General features: G+C 35.8%; 1 protein-coding gene across 1 annotated transcript in view; it reads left to right on the top strand.

The window, feature by feature from the left end:
• Nucleotides 1–10,877, top strand: part of LOC138318036 (L-asparaginase 1-like) — a 30,750-nt gene extending 19,873 nt beyond the window's left edge. The window contains exons 4-5 of the mRNA XM_069260073.1: nucleotides 9,426–9,509; nucleotides 10,208–10,877. Of these exons, the coding sequence (XP_069116174.1) occupies nucleotides 9,426–9,509; nucleotides 10,208–10,342 (219 nt within the window). The 3' untranslated portion in view covers nucleotides 10,343–10,877. The remainder of the gene's footprint in view (nucleotides 1–9,425; nucleotides 9,510–10,207) is intronic.
• The last annotated feature ends 5,275 nt before the right edge of the window (nucleotides 10,878–16,152 follow it).

Here is a 16,152-nt window from a genome sequence, read left to right as displayed (position 1 = left end):
TTGCCTGTTATTTACACAATTTCGCTCAAAGCGAAACGCTTCTTTGATGATCAAGAAAAGATGCATTTGCTAAACCAAATGAGTGTGTACTTCTTTTTACTACCGTGGGAAATATGTAAGCGATGTCATTCCGGTGATTGTGACGTCACTGTTTGGTGGGACTGACTGCCGTTTCATTCATCCTACCAAAAGTGACGTCACTAGTACTGGAATGTTCGGGATCAAATCATCAAATTTAGGAATTGAATGAAACGAAAGAAATTAAACATTTATTTACTGACATCGTAATATTTTCCTATTGCAACTATTACAGGAAATTCTTATTATCCAGTATCGAGTTCTGTGCCCAACTTAATGTCGATATTAGAGCTGAAAATGCATTGTTTCTTGATATTGTTCCGCTCCCTTTTGTTGACTTTAAATTCGTAAAATGAACTTCACCCGCAAAGGGCGTCAGAACGCTTGTTTTCAACGGGAATAAACACCATAGTGATAAAGACCTTCAAAGTAAGGCAAAAGTGAATATTTGCATCAAGGAAATAGGGACACAAAAAGTTGATTTTCTCCAAAAGTAAGTAAGTTACACTACATTAATTTTGCTGGAACACTTAAAAAATCGTTTTGATTTCAGAACAATTGGAATTATGAAGATACCTCTTTCAGTATTTTTATTATTATATATAATGTAAGTTAATTAGGGCTTTTCACCAATTTGGTGAAAAGCCCTATTGTTTTTGTTCTGTTTTTTTTATTATTATTATTATTATTCTTCTACTTCCTGTTTTTGTGAACGCTCTATCGGTCAAACGGTAAGACATAGGATAAAAATGATTTCAGTATGTTTAAACCATGTATCTGAAGGTGTTCCATGAACAAAATTAAGTAGGTCAAAAATTCCAAAATGGCCGCCATGACGTAAAACCTAAAAACACAAACTCTGCTATAATTCGAAAAGTATGAAAGCTATTTCAAATCCGAAGGTATTTTATTGTAGGGAATGAACATATCTAACTTTTACCCGTGACATGTTTCCACAAAATATGTATCGTTTAAAAGCTCGCTATTAGGTCGAAGTTTACCAAATGTGACTATTTTTAGATTTTTATTTATTATTCATTTTTTCTCCAATTTTTTTCAATACATTGATCCGGATGTCTTTTTGAAGGTTTGGATGTCTTCAAAAATCAAATTGGTCCACTAATTAATTTTTTATGACGTAATTAATATTTAACTAAGATTTTTTTGCAAATTTCGACAATTATATTTTAAACATCTCCTCTGATTCCACCAGTCCGATCAAGCCAAACTCACACAAGATCTTCAACTGATTACCGTGACTAATTCTTGTTAATATGGTGTTGATTCAAATTCAAATATGGCCGCAATGACGTCACTTCCGGTTTAACCTAGACAGCCATAACTCGTTAACCACTGAGCCAATTTCTTTCATTTTTTTATATGTTATGTAGAATAGCATACTGAGAAACTTTGTAATTGTACATTTTTCTCTAAAAATGTCAACTTCCGGTTGTTTATTGACTCATAGTGCAAAATCGCCGTTTTCGGTGAAAATCACGAAAAAAACTTCTTGTCAAGTTCTACATGGTATAGAGCCTTGATGTTTTTGCATGAAGTAAGCTTAGGTAGTTGACTATCGGGTTTGAAAAAATAAACGAGTTTAACCTTCATCCAAAGTCACAGAGTGCGTGTGATTGTAGAGATATGAAAATGAATCCTGTGAAAATTCAGCTCATTGAGACAGCCGTAGCTCGTTAACCACACACAGCCAATTTCTTTCATTTTTGGATATGTTATGTAGAATAAAAAATGAAACAATTAATTTTAATTATCATCACTTTTCTGTAAAACGACAACTTCCGGTTTGGAAATAAGGGACAAAAATTCAAAAATGCAATTTTTCGACAAAATCATTAAAAAAATCTTCTTCTCAAATTTCTAGAAGGCCTAGAGACCTAATATTAGGCATGAAGCAGGGCTGACATAAATGCCTACAACGTTTGTTAATGTGATTGACCTTGACCTATATCAAAGGGCACTCGGGCTAACAATCCTTAAATCTTCAAATGACTTATTGTAAAGTTCTGAAAGACCTGGTATTGGACTTTTGGGCTGAAACTAAGCGCTACCAAGTGGGAATGACCTTGGGTGGGGTCAAAAGGTTTTAGGTGAAAACGCCCGTCAAATAAGTCCCGGTGACAATTTATAGCATCTTAATGGTAGCATTTTCAGGTTTGGGATTTGAAATGGTGAAAATGATAGGGTTTTGGGGGCCTTAGACGGCAATAGAATTTGACCTTTGTGAAAAGGTCAACCTACTATTTTCATATAAATTACTTTGTTTGAACTTATTAGGCATATTTTATGGTATCAAAAGCCTCATTGTTGGTTGTAAGTTCAAAATTAAACTTTGGGAGCAATTTTGCACTATTTTTCCTATTGTGAGTTAAGTGATTCTTATTCTTAAAACCAGGGCTTTTGACTTTTTGGTGAAAAGACCTCTGTTTTCGTTAAGTTTCTTATTCTTATTATTATTATTATTATTCTTCCTGTTTTTGTGAACGCTCTATCGGTCAAACGGTAAGACATAGGATAAAAATGATTTCAGTATGTTTAAACCATGTATCTGAAGGTGTTCCATGAACAAAATTAAGTAGGTCAAAAAATCCAAAATGGCCGCCATGACGTAAAACCTAAAAACACAAACTCTGCTATAATTCGAAAAGTATGAAAGCTATTTCAAATCCGAAGGTATTTTATTGTAGGGAATGAACATATCTAACTTTTACCCATGACATGTTTCCACAAAATATGTCTCGTTAAAAAGCTCGCTATTAGGTCAAAGTTTACCAAAAATGACTATTTTTAGATTTTTTTTTATTATTCATTTTTTCCCCAAACTTTTTTTCAATACATCGATTCAGGATGTCATTTTGAAGTTTGGATGTCTTCAAACTTAAAATTGGTCCACTAATTAATTTTTTATGACGTAATTAATATTTAACTAAGATTTTTTTGCAAATTTCGACAATTATATTTTAAACATCTCCTCTGATTCCACCAGTCCGATCAAGCCCAAACTCACACAAGATCTTCCACTTATCACCGTGACTAATTCTTGTTAATATGGTGTTGATTCAAATTCAAATATGGCCGCAATGACGTCACTTCCGGTTTAACCTAGACAGCCATAACTCGTTAACCACTGAGCCAATTTCTTTCATTTTTTTATATGTTATGTAGAATAGCATACTGAGAAACTTTGTAATTGTACATTTTTCTCTAAAATGTCAACTTCCGGTTGTTTATTGACTCATAGTGCAAAATCGCCGTTTTCGGTGAAAATCACGAAAAAATCTTCTTCTCAAGTTCTACATGGTATAGAGGCTTCATGTTTTGCATGAAGTAAGCTTAGGTAGTTGACTATCGGGTTTGAAAAAATAAACGAGCTTGACCTTCATCCAAGGTCACAGAGTGCGTGTGATTGTAGAGTTATGAAAATAATCCTGTGAAAATTCAGCTCATTGAGACAGCCGTAGCTCGTTAACCACAAAGCCAATTACTTTCATTTTTGGATATGTTATGTAGAATAAAAAATGAAACAATTGATTTTGTTACAACTTTTCTGTAAAACGTCAACTTCCGGTTGGAAATAAGGGACAAAGTTCAAAAATGCAATTTTTCGACAAAATCATTAAAAAATCTTCTTCTCAATTTCTAGAAGGCCTAGAGACCTAATATTAAGCATGAAGCATGCTGACATAAATGCCTACCAAGTTTGTTAATGTGATTGACCTTGACCTATATCAAAGGGCACTCGGGCATAACAATCCTAAAATCTTCAAATGACTTATTGTAAAGTTCTGAAAGGCCTAAGACCTGGTATTGGACTTTTGGTACGTTGAAACTAAGCGCTACCAAGTGTTTTATGAATTACCTTGAACGGAGTAGCTTTTAGGTGAAAAGCCCGTCAAATTGTCCCGGTGACAATTTTCTAGTTCTTATTATTATTATTCTTCTTCCTGTTTTTGTGAACGCTCTATCGTTCAAACGGTAAGACATAGGATAAAAACGATTTCAGTATGTTAAAACCATGTATCTGAAGGTGATCCATGAACAAAATTAAGTAGGTCAAAAAATCCAAAATGGCCGCCATGACGTAAAACCTAAAACCACAAAAACTGCTATAACTCAAAAAGTATGAAAGCTATTTCAAATCTGAAGGTATTTTATTGTAGGGAATGAACATATCTAACTTTTACTCATGACATGTTTCCACAAAAAATGTCTCGTTAAAAAGCTCGCTAGAGGTTAAAAACATCTCCTTTACAAAAAAGTGACTATTTTTTAGAAACATTTTGAACTTCTTCTCAAGTTTCTACTGGTTCGATTTGGCTGAAACTTGCAATGATGCAGCCATTTTTCGGGTCGATCCACTCCAAGATGGCCGCCAAATCGCCATCTTGAAAACACATTTTGAACTTTCTCAAGTGTAGAAATAGCGATTTGGCTGAAACTTGCATGAAATGATCCTGAAAATGTCCCGACAAAGTGTTGTTATTTTTCGGGTCGATCCGAAATCCAAATCTTCCACAGCCGCCATCTACATAAAACTTCACATTTTGAACTTTTCTCAAGTTCTTAGGTGCGATTTGCTGAAACTTGCATGAAATGATCCTGACATGGTCCAAGGACAAAGTGTTGTTATTTTTCGGGTCGATCCCGAAATCCAAGATGGCCGCCAGTTCGTTAATCTTGAAAAGCCATTTACTTTCATTTTTGAATAAGTTATGTAGTAGCATTTGGCTGAAACTTGCATGAAATGATCCTGACATTTTTCTCTAAAATGTCAAAGTGTTGTTATTTTTTCGGGTCGATCCGAAATCCAAGATGGCAAACATCGCCGCCGTTTTTCGGTGAAAACACACGAAAAAAACTTCTTCTCAAGTTCTACTGGTGCGATTTGGCTGAAACTTGCATGAAATGCATGTACATGGTAGTTGACTACGGGTTTGTTAAACGAGCTTGACCTTCGAAATCCAAGGTCACAGAGCCGCCACATTGCCGCCATGAAAAACACATTTTGAAAATTCAAGCTCATTGAGACAGCCGATTTGGCTCGTTGCCACAAAGCCAATGACTTTCATTTTTGACATGGTTATGTAGAACGAAAAAGTGTTGTTATTTTTGGTCAATCCGAAATCCAAGATGGCCGAACAAAGTTCAAAAATGCAATATTTTTTTGAGAAAAATCATTAAAAAATCTTCTTCTCAATTTCTAGAACCTATTTGGCTGAAATTTGCATGAAATGATCCTGAATGGTCCCGACAAAGTTTGTTAATGTTTTGACCGGGTGATCCGATATCCAAGAGGGCACTCAGGGCCAAACTTGAAAACTTCAATTTGAACTTATTCTTCTTGAAAGCCTTGGTATTGGTGACTTTTGGTACGCTGAAACTTGCATGAAATGATCCTGACATGGTGACCTTGAACAAAGTGTTGTTATTTTTCGGGTCGCCCGTCCGAAATCCAAGATGGCCGCAATTTCAAAGGCGCCATCTTGAAAACTTTTCTCAAGTTTTATTAATTATTTTGAACTTATTAAGTTCTTCCTCCTGTGCGATTATGGGTCAAACGGCCAAAGACATATGATAAAAATGATTTCTTTGTATATTTTAAACCAAACATCTGAAGGTGTTCCATGAACAAAATTAAGTAGGTCAAAAAATCCAATATGGCCGCTATGACGGAACACCTAAAAACACCAAATCTGCTATAACTCAATAAGTAATGAAAGCTATTTCAAATCTGAAGGTATTTTATTGTAGGGAATGAACATATCCAACTTTTATCCATGACATGTTTCCACAAAATATGTGTATCGTTAAAAAGCTCGCTCCGAGGGTCAAAGTTTACAAAAAAGGTGACTATTTTTAGATTTTATTTTTATATCAATTTTTTCAAAACTTTTTACAATACATCGATGCAGTATCTCATGGCTGAAGATTTTGATGTCTTCAAATTTAAAATTGGTCCACTAATCAATTTTTTATGACGTAATTAAATATTCTAAACAAAGAATTTTTTTGCAAATTTTCGACAATTCACATATTTTAAACATCTTCTCAAGATTCAACTGGTGCCGATTTGGCTGAAACTTGCATGAAACTGATCACCGTGACCAATCCCTTGACAAAGTGTTGATTCAAATTCAAATATCGGGTCGATCCGAAATCCAAGATGGCGGTTTAACCTAGACAGCCATAACTCATTTAACCACTTTGAAATTTCTTTCAATTTTTTACTGTTGATTATTTGGCTGAAATTGCATGAACTGATCTTTGTAATTGTACATTTTTCTCTAAAAAGTGTTCAACTTTTTTTCGGGTGATCCGATTGACTCCAATAATGCCGCCACAGCCGCCATTTTCGGTGAAAAACGAAAAAACATTTTGAACTTCTTCTCAAGTTCTACATAGTATAGAGGCTTCATGATTTGCTGAAAACTTGTAGATGACTGACATCGGGTTTGAAAAAAATAAACGAATTTGGTGAAAAGCCCTATTGTTTTTGTTCTGTTTTTTATTATTATTATTATTATTATTATTCTACACATTTTTGTGTCCAAAAGATCTTCAAAATGGTAAGAGGTATGCCAATGGTCTTATTGTTATATTGTATGGCATGAGTTGAAGAGGTGACCGCAACATTTTCAAGTAGGTCAAAAATCCAAGATGGCCGCCATGACGTCATACCTAAAAAGTATAAAACAGCCATAACTCAAAAATTGTTTAAGATACAGCAAATATTTTTGATGTTTTATGTAGATCGTATAATAGACTAACTTTTATTCAATTACAGCAATTAGGTCAAAGGTCAAACAAAAAAGCTCGCTATGGGGTCAAAGTTCACAAATTTTATTTTTTTTTGATTTTGCGAAATTTCTTTTTACACATCGATGCAGAATGTCATCCTGATGAATTTGGTGTCTTTTATTTTTCGGTAGCACTTCCGGTTAATGCTGTATGCCATTTTTAACAATCCTTTGATCTTTGCTAAATTCCCGCCAAAATGTTTAACATATTATATATTGTCGAACTGAATGACTAATATAGTCTGCAAGTGCTATAGAAAAGACCCCTCTATTGTTCTCTAACGTTTGATATGATTTTCATCTTCATCAAAAAAACAAAATGGCCGCTATGACGTCATATCTTAAAATTTAAAAATGCTTATAACTCACTAACAGTTCTTTTCACAGAGTTCATCCAATAATATTTTTTGCAGATAATCTTAAGCGTAAACTTTTTCTCTCTACATGTCATTACAAAAAATGGCAACTTCCGGTTTTCGGTAAGGGTCAAATGTTAAAGGTCCTGTTTTTAAACAATAAACTTGAAAACTTTTCTCTTGAAGTTCTGTAAGGTCTAGGATCATCATATTTCATATATAAGATGTCCAGGGGATGGGCTATAAAGTCATCTGATGATGGTGGGCTCAAAATGTCAACTTCCGGTTTGAAGTATGGGTCAAATTTGAAGCCGTAGTCTCCATTTTATTTCATATTTCTTCTTGAGACAGAGGTTAATATGTGCAAAGAAAGATAACTCCTCCTAAAAAACCTATGTAACAGTATATTTTTTTATAAGTGATTACCCTTGTTCATATGTTGGTAAGCAAGTCGTGAAGTTAATCACTAATTCAAAGTGGGAATTTGGAAATATGAATTGGATTAAGATGAGAGTTCTCTTCGGCTGATCAAACTTCATGCAGATCTTCACTAAAACTCTTTTATTCAGGGCTGAAGGTCAAGGTCATTTATTGGTTACAACTTCAAAACCCATGAACTAAATATAGTGAAAAGCCCGCCAAATTGTCTATGACAATTTCTAGTTATTATTATTATTCTTCTACACTTTTTTTGTGTCCAAAAGATCTTCAAAATGGTAAGAGGTATGCCAGTGGCCTTATTGTTATATTGTATGGCATGAGTTGAAGGGGTGACCGCAACATTTTTAAGTAGGTCAAAAATCCAAGATGGCCGCCTAAAAAGTTTAAAACAGCCATAACTCAAAAACCGTTTAAGATACAGCAAATATTTTTGATGTTTTATGTAGATCGTATAAAAGACTAACTGTAATTAATAGCAATTAGATCAAAGGTAAAACAAAAAAGTTTGCTATGGGGTCAAAGTTCACGAATTTATTTTTTTGATTTTGCGAAGTTTATTTTAACATATCAATGCAGAATGTCATACTGATGAATTTTGTGTCTTTTATTTTTCGGTAGCACTTCCGGTTAATGCTGTATGCCATTTTGAACAATCCTTTGATCTTTGCTAAATTCCCGCCAAAATGTTTAACATTATATATTGTCGAACTGAATGACTAATATAGTCTGCAATTGCTATAGAAAAGACCCCTTTAATGTTCTCTAACGTTTGATATGATTTTCATCTTCATCAAAAAAACAAAATGGCCGCTATGACATCATATCTTAAAATTTAAAAATGCTAATAACTCACTAACAGTTCTTTTCACAGATTTCATCCAATAATATTTTTTGCAGATAATCTTAAGCGTAAACTTTTTCTCTCTACATGTTATTACAAAAAATGGCAACTTCAGGTTTTCGGTAAGGGTCAAATGTTTAAGGTCCTGTTTTTAACAATAAACTTGAAAACTTTTCTCCTGAAGTTCTAGGATCTTCATATTTCATATATAAGATGTCCAGGGTATGAGCTATAAAGTCAGATACAAGGAATGACCTTGACCCAAGTTCACAGGGGTCAAATACACATATCATAAATAAATTGTTTAAATGGTCATAACTAACTTATCGTTGGTTTTACAGCTTTCATGCAATTATGTTATTTGAAGATAATCTTCAGGGCAATGTTTTTCTAATAATAACTTGTTATAACAAGAGATCCCAGAGGGATCTTGGCGCCCACCATTGAGTGAACTTTATTGGATCTTTGTAAGACTGATCTTTTCTCTGCTTTTCCTTCTTTCCCTGCTTCCTTCACCTGTCGGCTATGTTGTTTTTCGATTGGTCCCAAAATGCAATATGCATAACTAGGGACCAAGGGGAACCTACACATGAAATTTCAGAAAGATCCCTTTAGTACTTTCTGAGAAATAGTGATAAAAACACTTTTATTCAGGGCCGAAAGTCAAGGTCATTTATTGGTTACAACTTTAAAACCCATGCATTACCTAGTTCTTAGCTTACCTGGCAATGACGGTATTGTAAACTAAATATAGTGAAAAGCCCGCCAAATTGTCTATGACAATTTCTAGTTTATTTTGCTTTTGGTGCATACACAATCCATGTAAAAGAAAAAGAAACATCTACTCACTTAGTTACTGTTAAAAGAAATTATTAAGTATGTATTTGTTTACAGATTCCAATTTTTGAAGTGAGAAGTGATGGTCGAGACAACTTTCTGTCAGCATTAGTAGTGGCAGGACAGTTCTGTATTCCTGAGGTACGTTAGGTAACATATGACAAAATGCTTACTACCTGGTAAAGGAGTTTGGTGAAACATTGATTTCTTTATTAGCTCACCTGGTCCAAAGGACCAAGTTGAGCTACCGTGGCATCCGGCGTCCAGCGTCCGTCGTCTGTCGTCCGTCGGTCCGTTGTCCGTCAACAATCAACTTCTTCTCCATAACCACTGCTCTGATTTCAACAAAATTCGACTGGTAGCATCCTTATGGACTACTAACTAAAAACTGTACAAATAATTGGGCTTACCCCCCAGTGGCCAGAGGGGCGGGGCCAAAAGGGGGCAATTTTTCTATCTCCATATAAACGACTTCTTCTCTGAAACTAAGCATGGGATAGCACCCATAATACAATGGTAGCATCCTTATAGGGTGGGGATTCAAAACTGTACAAATGATAGGGCAGAAAATTTAGTACACAAAACCCTGACATAAAGGGGAGTTGAATAAGCTAAGGTTCTGTAATGACCCCTATTTATGGAGTTATTAACCAATTTTTGCAGGGGGGGGGGGGGTTATTAGTCGTCCACTTTTGTGACAGTTCTAGTTAGTGCTGATCATTATCTTCCACACTAAGCTAAGATATATGATATGTCACATTCATTTGGGTCTAGTGGTCAGCCCACAGAAACTTCAGTTAGACTAAGTGTGATGGCCTTATTACAATTCATGCTTTCAGGTTCTGGTTTTGTTTGGCAATACAGTTTTACGAGGTAACAGGACAATCAAGAGTGATGCGGGAAGTTTTGATGCTTTCACCTCGCCTAATATAGCAGCCATAGCAGATCTGGAGACAGATATCACTGGTCAGTAAAACACACCAGGTTGCTGAAAGAAAGAAGGAAGGACATTTTGTCTGCATTCGATAGGAACTTTTCTAGAAACTTAAATAAGGCCCCACATCAGAGATAAGGGATGCTTACAGTAATCACTTTTTTGTCCACAATTGGTTTCCGGTGATTTCTTGGTAAATCATTATGCCAACGGGACTAATTCACATACAACGTAATACCCGATAATGTATGTGCGAGACTAGTATCTCCAGTTGTGATGGAACGTAACTATTTGTAAACCTCTCGATCAAATGACGTTAGCCCAGAATATCATCTTTTGACATCATTCCGTTACCAATAGAAACAATAGTCCCGCACAGACGCCAGGACGCCATCTTGGATTTTGATAGTTAATATTTGTTATCGCTATTTCTCAGAAAGCACTGAAGTGATCTGTCTCAAATTTCATATGTAGGTTCTCCTTGGGCCCTAGTTGTGCATATCGAATTTTGGGACCAATTGGTCAACAAGATGGCCACCAGGCAGCCATCGTGGATTTTGATTGGTTAAGTTTGTTATCGCTATTTCTCAGAAAGTTTTGAAAGGGATCTGCATCATCGCTATTTCTCAGAAAGTTTTGAAAGGGATCTGCCTCAAATTTTATATGTAGGTTTCCCTTTGGCCCTAGTTGTGCATATTGGGTTTTGAGACTGATCAGTCAACAAAATGGCCGCCAGGCAGCCATCTTGGATTTTGATAGTTAAAGTTTGTTATCGCTATTTCTCAGAAAGTACTGAAGGGATCTGTCACAAATTTCATATGTAGGTTCCCCTAGGCCCTAGTTGTGCATATTGCGTTTTGGGACCAATCAGTCAACAAGATGGCCGCCAGGCAGCCATCTTAGATTTTGATATTTAAAGTTTGTTCTCAAAGGAGAAGGATTTTGATAGTTAAAGATTGTTACTGCTATTTCTCACAAAGTTTTGAAGGGATCTGTCTCAAATATATATATAGTATGTTTGAAAAAGTTTGAAAAGCAAAGAAAAGATCCATCTTTCAATTGCCAGACATAGATCATTCTTTGGTGGGAGCCAAGATCCCTCTGGGATCTCTTGTTATAATTCTTTATTAATTACTAAACTATCAATTTTATTAATGTCTCTTTTAAAAGACAAAAAGAATAATAAGTAAACATATCCGTATCTTAATATCCACTTAACATTTAAGAATATTTTTGGGAAAATATAACATTAGAAATATTACCATTTCCGGATATGTTTTGGTTTCCTTTTTAGAAAACTAACATGGGTTGCTTTGACGACTTTTGACTAATAAATCATGGCCAGATACTTTTGCCAAATAAAAGGTACATTATTTCATTATATTCACAAGAATGCTAGCCGTTAACATAAAAAAAACTTCATGTAATGTATCGGACTATAGCAAGTCTTCGTAAGCCTAATAGTAACTGGTTGGCGACATATTGTCATGCAGAACATTTTATCGTGAGTTTTGCTTTGCCAACTTTTTACTTATAATAAATAATGGCCATGTGCTTTTGCCAAATAAAAGGTACATTATTTGGTTACTTATATCACTCAAATTTCTTTTGAATTCATAAGAACGCTAACATCAAGAAACCTTCATGCAATACATCAGACTTTAGCAAGTCTTCATAAGGCTACCATACATTACACGGCAATATAAGTTCATTTGTCACTTAAGTTCAAGTTGCTCGTACATATATAGATCTATATTATCATTATATTTTGTAAGTTTCTGTTGATGATTTTTGTATTTTTCCCTTTCAATATAACAGCAGTTGTCGATAAACAAAAGACACAACTCCCAGTGACAGATCAAGGGAGGAAACGTACTCAAAACTATTTTCTTTTACCATCCATGATGTATATGTATGTACAAATTCAATGTCTGTGGTTTTGAATATTGGGATTTTATTTTTACATTCCATCAAGTATTACATGAAATGAACAAAACAACTTTTAACCCATATATAAACAGACATTTTTTTTTTTGGCCATACTGCCAAATGTTTGATGCCAAGAAAATCTGTTATCAGGGATATGCAGCGATTGGTATTATACATTCTAAGTTAATAAGTAATTGTCCAAAATAAACTTATAATAGTAAAGCATGAGAGTTTATATGGATAATATAATTCAATAACAAATGACAAATACACAAACCAATATCTTCATTGTGTATGCATAGGAACAGTGTGCAAAGATATCATGCTGATTAAAGAAATGCAGATAAATTAAAACTTACCCAAAGGGTTCATCTTTGCTTAAAGAAATTCAGAAATGAAATAATCCTTTCACTGATTTGGCAAAACTTCCAATTTAAGACAAATTATGTTTTCCCTTCCAAAATCCAGCAGAAACAACTGCCATTTTGGAGATTGGCGGGAAATACATTATATGGAAGTCATGTGACTCATGTGGTCATATGACAAGTCATGTGACTTAAAAGTTGTACACAAGGAGATGGAAAATGATTTGGGGACTATAGAAGTTTCACTCTGAAGATACAGCTTGTAAAACCTTGGATATTTAAAAACTTAAAAAAATCAATATCAAAGGGTTTCTCATCAATGTTGTGTGTTTAATGTTTTGTTGAAGTATTTTTAAGTTCCATTTCATGGCCATGAAAGTTCTCAATATTTTAATTGAAATAAACTATTAGAAGTTCTATTACATGGCCATGAAAGCTCAGACTATTTTACTTATATAAACAAAGTTACATTTTATGGCCATGAAAGCTTAATAACAAATAGAGTTCATGGGGTGAAAAATCATCCAAATTTGAAATGAGATTTTTAAGGTCATGATGATCACTTTGTCAGCTGCATCTTTTCTTCATGGCCATTAAATTGCATGGAGTCATGGCTATGAATGTTGTTGTCACTGGAAATCATGACCATGAAAATAATTCATGGGTTATATATATAAACTTTATTTATTTTACATCAATTGAGAAACAAGTTATACAACTTATATAAATCACTCTCGATGGCCCAGATGTAAGTGCGCGAGGGGTCTTAGTGTGGGAGGAAACTGGAGTACCCGGAGAAAACCCAGGTGATCGGGCAGCTAGGTGACCCCTGACCTTTTCACGTCCATGCCAGGGATCGAAACCCGGCAGGCTAAGTGAAAGGCGATCGACTTAACCAATACACCACCCGATCACCCAATTCATGTGTTAATTACTTGTATATATAAGCCATTTCATTGTGTTTTCATCGTCCCATGTAATATATCATAACTTTTTCATGGCACCATGAAAAGTGTTCAAACAAAATTTCATGGTATGTTTTCATGGTTTAATGGGACTTTCAAGGGATTTTCATTTTTTTTTCATGGTTTCTATGTGCAGTAGTTTAATGATCTTTAGCAAAGCTCTCCTATGATTAATGAATGGTAGGTTTCGCCCAACGAAATAGCAAGACTACGAAATTGAAATTTATCCTGTACATAGATATAATCATTTACAATGTAAACAGCGAACAATGTGGATGGTTAGTTGCCTAGCTTGACCAGGAAAATACTCCTCAAAAAATAGAGCAAAGTCAAGCTTTACATAGAACATAACGTACTTTTTTCCAAAAAAAGGCCTCATCAACAAACGGAAGCGTGCAACAAAATGTCAAATAGAAGTGGCAATCTTGCCATGGCATGTTTAGTGAAAAAAACCCACAACAAATCGAATAGTTGCAATATTGTAGCTCAAAAGACTTTTTGACTGATAATGTTGTCATCTCGGCCGATAGGTATTCTACAAATCGAAGTGCGATGGATTGTTAGGTCATCTGACCCAAAGGGTCAGGATGACCTATTGTCATCATGCACCGTCCGTCGTCGTGCGCCGTCCGCCGTCCGCCGTCCGTCGTCCGCCGTCTGCTGTCCGTAAACTTTTCATTCAAACGACTTCTTCTCAATAACCGGAAGGCCCAGGGTACTCATATTTGGCCTGTAGGTTGCTGGGATGAAGGGCTACCAAGTTTGTTCAAATGAATGACCTTGACCTTCATTCAAGGTCACAGGGGTCAAATAGGCTAAAATCTTTAAACGACTTCTTCTCAAAAACCAGAAGGCCCAGGGTACTGATATTGGGCCTGTAGGATGCTGGGATGAAGGGCTACCAAGTTTGTTCAAATAAATGACCTTGACCTTCATTTGAGGTCACAGGGGTCAAATAGGCTAAAATCCTTTAAACAACTTCTTGTGAATAACTAAGAGGCCTAGAGACCTGATATTAGGCCTGTGGCATGCTGGGATGAAGGGCTACCAAGTTTGTTCAAATGAATGACCTTGACCTTCATTCAAGGTCAAAGGGGTCAAAAAGGCTAAAATCTTTAAACGACTTCTTCTCAAGAACCACAAGGCCCAGGGTACTGATATTGGGCCTGTAGGATGCTGGGATGAAGGGCTACCAAGTTTGTTCAAATAAATGACCTTGACCTTCATTCAAGGTCACAGGGGTCAAATAGGCTAAAATCCTTTAAACAACTTCTTGTGAATAACTAAGAGGTCTAGAGACCTGATATTAGGCCTGTGGCATGCTGGGATGAAGGGCTACCAAGTTTGTTCAAATGAATGACCTTGACCTTCATTCAAGGTCAAAGGGGTCAAATAGGCTAAAATCTTTAAACGACTTCTTCTCGAGAACCAGAAGGCCCAGGGTACTGATATTGGGCCTGTGACATGCTGGGATGAAGGGCTACCAAGTTTGTTCAAATAAATGACCTTGACCTTCATTCAAGGTCAAAGGGGTCAAATAGGCTAAAATCTTTAAACAACTTCTTCTCAAGAACCAGAAGGCCTAGGGTACTGATTTTGGGCCTGTAGGATGCTCGGATGAAGGGCTACCAAGTTTGTTCAAATAAATGACCTTGACCTTCATTCAAGGTCACAGGGGTCAAATAGGCTAAAATCCTTTAAACAACTTCTTGTGAATAACTAAGAGGCCTAGAGACCTGATATTAGGCCTGTGGCATGCTGGGATGAAGGGCTACCAAGTTTGTTCAAATGAATGACCTTGACCTTCATTCAAGGTCAAAGGGGTCAAATAGGCTAAAATCTTTAAACGACTTCTTCTCGAGAACCAGAAGGCCCAGGGTACTGATATTGGGCCTGTGACATGCTGGGATGAAGGGCTACCAAGTTTGTTCAAATAAATGACCTTGACCTTCATTCAGGGTCAAAGGGGTCAAAAAGGCTAAAATCTTTAAACGACTTCTTCTCAAGAACCAGAAGGCCCAGGGTACTGATATTGGGCCTGTGACTTGCTGGGATGAAGGGCTACCAAGTTTGTTCAAATGAATGACCTTGACCTTCATTCAAGGTCAAAGGGGTCAAATAGGCTAAAATCCTTTAAACAACTTCTTTGAATAACTAAGAGGCCTAGAGACCTGATATTAGGCCTGTAGCATGCTGGGATGAAGGGCTACCAAGTTTGTTCAAATGAATGACCTTGACCTTATTCAAGGTCACAGGGGGTCAAATAGGCTAAAATCTTTGAACGACTTCTTCTAAAACCAAAAGGTCCAGGGTACTCATATTTGGCCTGTAGCATGCTGGGATGAAGGGCTACCAAAGTTGTGAAAATAAATGACCTTGACATACTTCAAGGTCACAGGGGTCAAATAGGCTAAAATCCTTTGAAACAACTTCTTCTAACTAACCGAAAGGTCCAGGGTACTAATATTTGGCCTGTAGCATGCTGGGATGAAGGGGCTACCAAAGTTGTGAAAATAATGACCTTGACCTACTTTCAAGGTCACAGGGGTCAAATAGGCTAAAATCTTTGAACGACTTCTTCTAACCAACCA

This window comes from Argopecten irradians, chromosome 3 (genome assembly GCF_041381155.1).
Source record: "Argopecten irradians isolate NY chromosome 3, Ai_NY, whole genome shotgun sequence".
NCBI classification, from domain to species: domain Eukaryota; kingdom Metazoa; phylum Mollusca; class Bivalvia; order Pectinida; family Pectinidae; genus Argopecten; species Argopecten irradians.
This window is presented reverse-complemented; position numbering and strand designations above follow the sequence as displayed.